General features: G+C 42.5%; 2 protein-coding genes across 2 annotated transcripts in view; one reads left to right on the forward strand and one right to left on the reverse strand.

The window, feature by feature from the left end:
* faf1 (Fas (TNFRSF6) associated factor 1) overlaps positions 1-1,621 on the reverse strand; it is an 89,127-nt gene extending 87,506 nt beyond the window's left edge. The window contains exons 1-2 of the mRNA XM_036579205.1: positions 1,565-1,621; positions 112-180 (exon numbers count right to left, since the gene is read on the reverse strand). Of these exons, the coding sequence (XP_036435098.1) occupies positions 112-180; positions 1,565-1,621 (126 nt within the window). The remainder of the gene's footprint in view (positions 1-111; positions 181-1,564) is intronic.
* Positions 1,622-3,258: 1,637 nt separating this feature from the next.
* cdkn2c (cyclin-dependent kinase inhibitor 2C (p18, inhibits CDK4)) lies at positions 3,259-9,140 on the forward strand. The gene is made up of 2 exons (XM_036578057.1): positions 3,259-4,810; positions 7,303-9,140. Exons 1-2 carry the CDS (start codon positions 4,679-4,681, stop codon positions 7,684-7,686), a joined length of 516 nt encoding a protein of 171 aa, XP_036433950.1. The 5' UTR covers positions 3,259-4,678; the 3' UTR covers positions 7,687-9,140.
* Positions 9,141-9,343: the final 203 nt, after the last annotated feature.

Raw genomic sequence — 9,343 nt, forward strand, 5'->3', positions numbered from 1 at the left:
AAAAGGCAGAATGTTTATCTCGTTGAAATAATGAGGTTATTGGAATCAACCAAAGTTTTTGCCATCTGTTACAACGTATAATGTATCACTGTAAATGTGGGCAAAACTTACCACCAAGTCCCAGTTGTTCAGTTCTAGGAGAGTGATTGCCTCTGCAATGTTGTCAATCCCTGTGCATGCCTGAAACAAAAAAGTAAGGCTGACATCTCGAAAATACAGCAAAGTAGCAAAGTTGATCAAAAAAAGGTGATATGCGAAAGGTGGGCATATTCTGATATTTAATTTTTTCATGCACATACCACTTATGCCGACACAATTTTTATAAAATTACAAAACTTAGACTAAATCACCTGACATCACCTGAACATCACATACAATAATTATGTTGTTGATTCTCAGTTTGAAATATCTGTCGACACATCTCAATATTTCTTCTTTAAGATAACACGTGCTAACCTCAATCTGATTCTGATATCAGAGTGCATGCCTAACTGGAAGGTAATCTGGAATTAGACTAAAGCTCTTCTTTCTGGACTGCTGAGCTCTTAAATGATCAGAGAAATATGTAAAGCAAAAGAAAGTCAAAGTTCAATGTAGGTCCAATGGTCAATGTTATAATTTAATCGTGATAAAAACAAGGCTGTACGACTACATGAAAGTAAGATATCAAAACATGAACAATGTTGTTTAACTTATTAAACGATACAGCACAGTTTTTATTTAGTCACGTGATTGTCTCGCAATTTATTTTAAATATTCCAAGACTTCGTCTAAGATTAGTAATAACATAACCATTTACTTGATTAATCAAGGGACCTAGCTAGTGACCGAGATGATTTATACAAATATATATATTCTTAAACAATACAATTCGATCTAAAGAGCGTAGGGAATCTTTATAATCGAGCCCATAAACAAACGAGCAACACCAGTCTAGTCTAGAAGTAGCCATGCTAACTAAAACGTCCAGTCATAGCCTCTACACTACATACTGAGCTAGCTAGCCAACACATTTTGAGCTCAGTCAGATAAATAACTACCTAGACGTTTTGATTTTTATACTCAATAGAAGAAACAGCATGCATTTGCAGCGTTTGCAGTGAAATATTCCTAAAGGCCGGAGAAAAACTTCGCAGGCAAAGTAGAATAGCTGGCTAGCAATGTAGCTAGTTCGCCGGCTGCTGTCAAAAGTGCAACAATGAAAGCCAGTTAGCCGCAAAGCTATTTGCTCCCACACAGCGCCTGCCAAACACAGAAACACTACACGGATAACCACACAGCAGTGGGCATGGTTTATCCTGTCTCACTAATCACTAAGTGTTAAAGCTGTAAACAGCAAAACAAAGTATCGCGACGACAACTCAAGACACATTAGCTTACTGACTTGCTAACCCATATAGTACTGTCAGTGACTTAGCAAGCTAGCTGGCTAACGTTAGCCGCTAGCCGCTCTCCTGAGCAGCGTTAGTACAAAACGTTAGCTGGCTGTCTGAGCATCACGCGCTGGAGGTTGTGTGCGCTGACAACTAACCAAACCAAACCGAACAACAGGGAGAAACCGTACCTGAAAGTCAGCCAGAATCATTTCTCTGTCCATGTTGCTCCCGGTGTCGGAGGCCATGGCCGTAGGGGCTGTGAGTGTGCCTGCCTGCTGTCTGTCGGGCTGCTGCTGCTCCAGCTGCGCCGCTCTGACTCACCTTCCCTTCCCTCACACTCACTCACTCACTCACTCAGTCCGCCTGCGGGGCTCCCTCTCAAAGTCTGTACGTCCCCGGGACTCGTACTAGCGCAGCGCGGTCAGTTGGGAGCAGAGTGCCGATCCTCAGCTCCTTCTCCTCAGTCTGGAGCTGATTTTTATTGTAGATTTTCTGTTGCCGTCACTTTTTTTCTAAACATCGTACGGCAGTCGCAATGAACTGTCGTAAATGAACTGTCGAGGCCCAACACAAAGATGCGCATGGTTAACGCAGAGCTGCGCATATTCGCCGCATCAGAAATGACAATATTATGGGTTGTTGCATGCATGTTATATGTAAATCAGAGTCCTGCTAGATTGTGTTAATTTGCAGTATAGTAATCTGCTGCATGGTTATAACGAACCTTTTTAGAGAGCCAGTGGTTTTGATGAGAAAGCTCTATGGGCTCTGTGACCCAAATTACAGTCTATTCCAGCTTCAGTTTTAGACGAGGCTAAAGTCAGCTTCTTAATCGCCAGCTTCTAGTTTGAATTTCACCGTTTCACCTTAAACAGTGCAGCAGTTACAGCCTGACGCTTTAGGCTTCAGAATGTGCTGCACCATTTAAGGTGGAACGGGGAAATTCGAATAAGAAGCTGACTTCAGCCCCGTCAGTTTTAGTGCAATTTATTAGGCCCAAATCGCCCCTCGTCATAGACCTGCTGAATCATATCATATTAACGTACAGCCTAATTACAAGACGTACTGAAGCTTTGAGAACTTTACAAAATAAATACATTTTTCGTCACTGACTGTTGAAGTCAGTTTAATGTTCTACCATGGCTTATGGCATTAATTTTTTTACTTTTTTTATTGTTATTTGTTTTGTTTTTCGTTTTCCTTGAAGCGCTCGTGTTACTAAAAGAGTGTTTTACATTATGAACAATCTGTCTTTTCTTATATCATCTCACCTACCAGAAACTGTGAGATAGGCTATGTGCTAACCCAGTGATTCTCATCTCTGGCCCTGTTGGCCCACTGCCCTGCACTTTTTAGTGTTTTCCCTGCTTTCAACACACCTGATCCAACTAATCAGCTCATTGACAGCCCATTATTGAGTTAGACTGGGTGTGCTAGCAGGATAAGCAGTGGGCCACCAGGACCAGCGATGAGAAAGACTGTGCTAACCTGACTGTTAACCTTTTTGAACCGTTAGCAAACTTCTGCCAAACCTCGATTAGAGCTACACTGTGAGTGCTCAGACTGTCACACAGCACCAATCTAAAGGCCGAGTAGCTGAAATGGGGCTCACACTTTGTTTATAAATAGGCTAAGGATTCAATGCGCTAACAAACTGGAGCAAAATAATAAGTAAATGGTTAATGATTTGCTGCTTCTTGGGCCTAAATGGGCTTCACGCGAATTCATGCTTGACACATTATCTCCCGAGTGTGTGTGTGTGTGTATGTGTGTGTATGAGAGAGAGAGGCGAGGGTATGAAACTGCATGTGTGGCTCTCCTCGACGTTAGCTTACCGTTGAGTCCCGCCTCTCCCTTCGTCTGTTAGTAAAAGTGGGCGGAAGTCTCGGTCCTTTATTTCAAAAATGAGTGATGTCAAACAACAGCAGCGGACTGTTTTCTCTCTCTCCCTCTCTCTCTCAGTCGCTCTCTCACTCTTACAACGTCAGCTGCCTACCAATCAGCTTGTCGAGCAGCCAGATGAAGAAAATGTTACGGAGAACGGCCGAAGTACACCGTGTGGGATGCGGCTGTTCTCACAGGTAGCTCGGGACAGCGCTGCGTTTCAAATGTGACAGTATTTCGGTTGTTGTCGCTGATCTTCAGCTCCACAGTGCAGCCAGAGGACTGTGACCAGATCACTGCCTCGTCACTTCTTGCCATTTTGTGCTGCTGTGTGAATCGCTAATCTCATTATACAGCAGCGCGGGACCGGTTTGCAAACTCATCGTCCGTTCATATATTTTTTGCCGTTTCAGATCAGCTCTGCTTTGTCTCTGCTCGACCGTGTCGACTTTCCATTGTGGGGGGAGAAAAACAAGAGAGAAAGCCACAATAACAGAAGCGTAGAGTGAAGCCAACGCGCAAGGCAGGCTCGACATTCAAACCATTTGGTCTCCGTTTGAAATGGGCGGGAAGCTCGCGCAAAAACTTCAGAGAGCAGCACATCCTTCTGAAAGTCACTGGATGGCTGCGGCGGCTGATCGCTGCTCGAAGTGACATTCGTGCTCTTTATCCGTTCGGGGTTGTTTGGTATTTTTTTTCAGACGTCGGCAACTTTTTCGCGTCTCAAGGGCGTCTGCAAAACGCACCTTTGGGTGGCAGGGTTTTTTTTTTGTGAGATCCTGCACCTGCGTGTCGGTGTGCTGGGGACGTTTCGGAGTGGATCTGCGAGTTTTACTGCAGCTTCACGCCCTTTCAGCGCTGGCTGAGCTGACGGGGGGCTGCCAGATCACTCCAGTGTCGTCTGGCTTTCATCTTAAACCGCGTGCTTCTGCGTCTTTTTTATTGTTGTTGGTGGTGTTTGTTTGTTGTTTTTTTCAAAGACTTTCAAATGCGTGGATGCCAGCCAAAAAAAACTCAGCTCAGCTCAGCCGTCGTAACTGGAGCTAGGTTTCAGCCCGCGTGAGGGAAACCGAGACACAGTTTCAGGCTCCTGCGTGGATCGTGTGTTATTGCACGGCACGTTTTCGCAGGTGGTGACTGAAGCCTGCTGCTCGGAGGGAGATGGCGTGATATTCCTGTTTTCCGTGCTGATTACGATTGTTACAGTGGGACGATATTAAAACGGGGGGCGGACCTTGGCTTTACACCAACTTTTTTGAGGGGGGGTGGGAGGGAGGGGGGAGGCTGGAAGAAAAGACTATTTACTACAGTTTCGTGTTGCCTCGCGTCACACTCGGGATTTGTCATCTAAAAGCAACATCACAGGATTTGAAGTGCAGATCCGTTATTTTCCTCCCCTCGCTGCTCTCGTGGAGATCATGGCCGAAGCCCCAGATGCGAACAGGTTGTGCACTGCAGCCGCGAGAGGAGACCTGAGAGAAACCCAACTGATACTGCAAGGCAACGTTGACGTGAATGAGAGGAACAAATTCGGCAGGGCACCATTGCAGGTTGGAGACCCAAATCGACGATTAGAGGCTGTGCTCTTTGCTTTTAGTCTTACATTTTCACCGCAGGCTGTTCAACGTCTGATAGTAGCGCCCAGTGATCCTAAATAGGCAACCAGCTTCAAATGAATAGGCATATCTGTCTCAACTGTCACGGATTTAAAATATCTGGTTGTGAGAAATGTAGGCTAACAAATGGACCACATCATGCACCCATCTAACTTTCTATAATATGGCTGCACTACATGCTCCATTTCTTTTATTACGGTCTGCTAGATGGGTGTATTATTTCACCTATTTGTTATTATTTCTTATTACTTTTCTTACGAATTGTTACATTTTATCTGTCAGAAAAGCTGCACAGCAAATGCAAATGACCTCCGTGACATACACTAAGACAGTTAAGGCAGATTTAGTTGAAGCTGATTGTCTATATCTGCAGTCAGACATTTACTTGACATATTTTAAATATTTTAAAGCAGTTATAAAGGCTGTAAAGCAATTAATTCCTCATATAGTGGTACAGACGTATAGCTTTTTAGGAGTGACTCTGCAAATGCCTCATTCTCATAGCGCAGGCCTGCCAGAGGTGCACGTGTTTTAGTTCATATAGATGGCCTAATTGTTTAAGCAAACCTCAGAAACAAACAAAAAAATTGGTGTCACTTTCTGGCATTTTTTCAGGCCGTATAGATGTTTAATATTAATTACCATGCCCATGGATTTGTTTTAATAAAAAGGCTATTTTTGCTGCTTTGCTTTTGGCCTGCATTAAAACTAAAAATTATATTTACTGAACAGAATAGTTCAAAGCATACCTAAACGCAAAGTAACACTTTAAAAAATAATAATTTTATAAGAGAAAACAGGCTGTTCAGTCCAGTCATGAGAAGGAGGAAGAGTGCCACATGCACTGCAGCCATAGCCTGTTGATAAACACTGGTCAAGGTAAAATACAGTCAGCAATTACTCATAGTTATATACTGTATTCACACAAGCATCTTGTTTCAGCTTCAAAATTACTACATATGTGGGATAAGGCACATTTAGGGGAATCCCAAATGTCGTGTCAACAAATGTGCAGTTGATGTAGGCTAGGCTAGTCTGTTCCTGATGGCCTGTATTAGGATGTACGCATTTCAGCCATGCTGTTCCTTATTTGTTGGTGAGACTATTTTACATGTAGTTTTACAAATATATTTATATTTCTATAGGCCTGTACGTTTTTATGGGAGATACTTTCTGACCAATCAGGCAAAATAAGGGAGATCACCTTCTATACAAAACAAAAGAACATTTCTGTTTAAAATGGAACACACTATAGGCTAATCTAATAACTGTGGAGGTAATCTTAATTATAACAGCGTTTAAGGGATGATTTGGCAACAGATTTTGCTTTGCCTACACTAAAAATAGATTTTTTGATGGATCACTGACTGTGTAGGCTAATTTAGTGTGAGGTTAAGCTAAATGTCTGTAGGCCTCTACCAGCATGTCCACTCAGGGACGTTAGAAATTAGGTCACAGTTAAGGAGTACAGATTAGGACTGAACAGCCTGTTTTGTCTTACAGAAATAATTATTTTTAATGATGCTTTGAACTATTAGCCTCAATCTATTTTAATCTGCTCAAGTGTAATTTGCAGTGTTAATGCAGGTCAAAGGCTAACAAACTAACAAAAAGATATTTCATAGAAAAACAGTGGCTTTATTCCCGAAATTAATCCCTGTTATGGAATTCATTTTAAAATGTTAAGATTTAAGATTAGTCCTATTTATTTCCTGTTTGGGTGCACTGTAGCCTACATATGCATTTAATGAGTACATGCTTAGGCTGTAGGTCTCATGCAGAGTATTATAGCTTAATTTTTAGCCACAAAAATAGTGTATTAAATGTACACTTGTTTTGGTATTTATAAAAAAGCAGTATAGTCGTTTTGGAGCTTTTTGTGCTTTTTCTTAAGTACTGATGTATTAATGTTTGTATCTTGTGTAAAAATGTAGTTAAGTGCACATAATGTCTACACAATATGTCATTTGTTAATCATTAATATTTGGCTATACATACAAATTAGTAATCACGTTTTTATTTATTAAAAAAAGTTTATTTATTTATTTTTACTGTGCAGTGCATTTAGGCCAAATATCAGACTTGCTAGATGAGAATTTCTGAATGAAGGTGAAATAATGGGGGCATTTACATGATCCAGAAAATGTGAATAATTTGGTTAAAATAACGCAGGCCAGTCATTAATCACGTCACACCAAGGGGTCACTCCTGATGGGTTCAAGTAGGGTGAATTAAGCAAAATGGGACACGGTTTTTTGGAAGGTGCACCATGAGCTTCAATAATGACCACGCCCAAAATAATGATGCCAGGCCAATAAAATTGCGGAATGACATGCATGCTATAACTATTCATCGCCATGCGGTTCTTTCCTGTATATCGTCCCCTCGAGCCCACCGTATAAATAATGTTTGCCCCCTTCTCGCAGGTGGTGAAGCTGGGGTGTCCCAGAGTGGCGGAGGCCCTGCTGCAAGCCAATGCGGACCCGAATGCGCGCGACCCGGTCAAGCGCCTCACGATAACGCACGATGCGGCGCGCGACGGCTACGTGGACATGCTTGAGGTGCTCGTGACTTACGGCGCCGACGTCAACCTCCAGGACAGCGACGGCAACCTGCCTCTGCACCTGGCTTCGCGCGAGGGCCACCTGGACGCCGTCCGCTACCTGGCGCCGCTCACCGCGTGGCCCTTCCTGCGCAATCGCGAGGACTTAACGCCGCTCGACCTGGCGCTCGCGCACCACAGAGCGGACATCGCCCAGTGGCTGCAGACCTACAGGCCCCCCGCAGCCATAGAGCCCAGCTTAGACTAGAGAGCACCATCAGGCTTTGCTGTGTGTGACAGAGGTAGGCTAGCGAACATGCTGAACGGGCGTTCTGAAGTATTAGAGAAATATTCAGCAAACTACCTCTTTTCCTGCGTTGTGAAATCTCAGCTGTGATCCTGTGAGCTCGAGGGAGGCTCATTCTAAAGCACTCACAGGGGCTAACGTGTCCACCCTGCATTTACACATACACACTATTTTCGTTCAGTTGCATCTTGCATTGAATTATTATATTCTCCCCAGTTTCCAGAAAGCATAGCAGTGTTGAGATCATCTTAATTATTAGTAGCATCCCAGATAGCAAGAGGATAGCGGGCCACTGCTGGCCAGTAAAGCTGGTGGCTCAGTGGGGTTTAGGCTAAAGTGTTAGACAAAACGCCACTTTCCAGCGCTCTATAAACTTATTCTTCCTCCATTTCTTTCCGTCGTTATCCTTTGTAAATGAGTTTAGTAAATAATTTTAACCACAAAATCAGGAATAACGCCGGTTATGCAGCTGTAAACAATCTAGCACATCGTCAGCCAGAACATTTTCAAAAAATCATTTTATATTAGGCTTATTATGTATTTTCCATTGTTTGTAATATTTGTCTTAGTTTAATTTCTAAAATAAAAGTCTATGTGAATTTGAAATCTGTTTGAGAAGATTAAAAACTAGTTAGATCTTGTATGCAGCAGAGTAAACTGGGTGGTCCAGCAGTGGCAAACAGTGGACCTTATCAAGCCAGCAGACTGATATATGCTTGCTATCTGGGATTCAAAGTGTGATCTTTTTTTCCACAGCGCTTTTTTGTGAAATTCATCCCTGGTTTTTATTTGAAAAGGTGACTTTTATCTCAGCGAGCTGCGCCCTGCGTCCGTGCAGCTGCCACTGTGTGCAGTTTTGATGTCCTTAGACTTGTGCACAACAACGCCAAACTCCAGCAAAGGAGTACAATGTTTGACCGGAGGAATCAATGGAACATTCATGTTTAAATCAACTAAAAATGGGAAAACAAACAAAAAAAACTTTTTCGAAAAAGAAGTGTACTTTACTGAAAAAGAATTGCACTAGGCCTATAAAGATCAGAACCGGGAGATCTGATACTGTGCCCTTTTTCCTATTTGTCGATTGCACTTTTGCTTGTACATAATGCATTTTATTACTTGTCAGATTTAACTGTGAACGAATGTCTTTTTGTTGCAACGAGACATATTTGCAAAATAACCAAAGACAGCCGGCAGAACGGCTTCCAAACAAGGTGACATCTTTAACTTAGACTGTGGATACGACATGCAGGCTCAAGAGGGGTTTGACTTGCATTGACTGAAAGGTTTGCTGTGAAACGCAGCAGACCTGGCGTTGGGAAGCCTGAGTCAAAACGAGAGGATATAGCTTTCCAGAACATTACTAATTGATGGGTGCATCATTTAATATGAAATAATAAAACGGTGCCACTAAATATCGGTGTTGGTGTGATGATTTTATATGACTGTATTTCTGTTCCTCTTTATGTTCGTGTTGATTTTTAGCTCACATGACTAAACGCACTATCGAGTTAACTGCTAATCATCCAGTAACATTAATTATTTTCTTGTTTTTAATATAGACTACGTTACCTCGAGTTAGCTGAAGCATTTCAGCCTGGCATGTGAGTGTATTATA

Source organism: Colossoma macropomum, unplaced genomic scaffold (assembly GCF_904425465.1).
Source record: "Colossoma macropomum unplaced genomic scaffold, Colossoma_macropomum, whole genome shotgun sequence".
NCBI lineage: Eukaryota > Metazoa > Chordata > Actinopteri > Characiformes > Serrasalmidae > Colossoma > Colossoma macropomum.

What these genes read in the sequence shown, in the direction of transcription:
- cdkn2c (XM_036578057.1), top strand. Translation starts at nt 4,679, where the DNA reads ATGGCCGAAGCCCCAGATGCGAACAGGTTGTGCACTGCAGCCGCGAGA. An exon ending in TCGGCAGGGCACCATTGCAG is followed by an intron (nt 4,811 to 7,302) that starts GTTGGAGACCCA and finishes CCCTTCTCGCAG; the next exon opens with GTGGTGAAGCTGGGGTGTCC.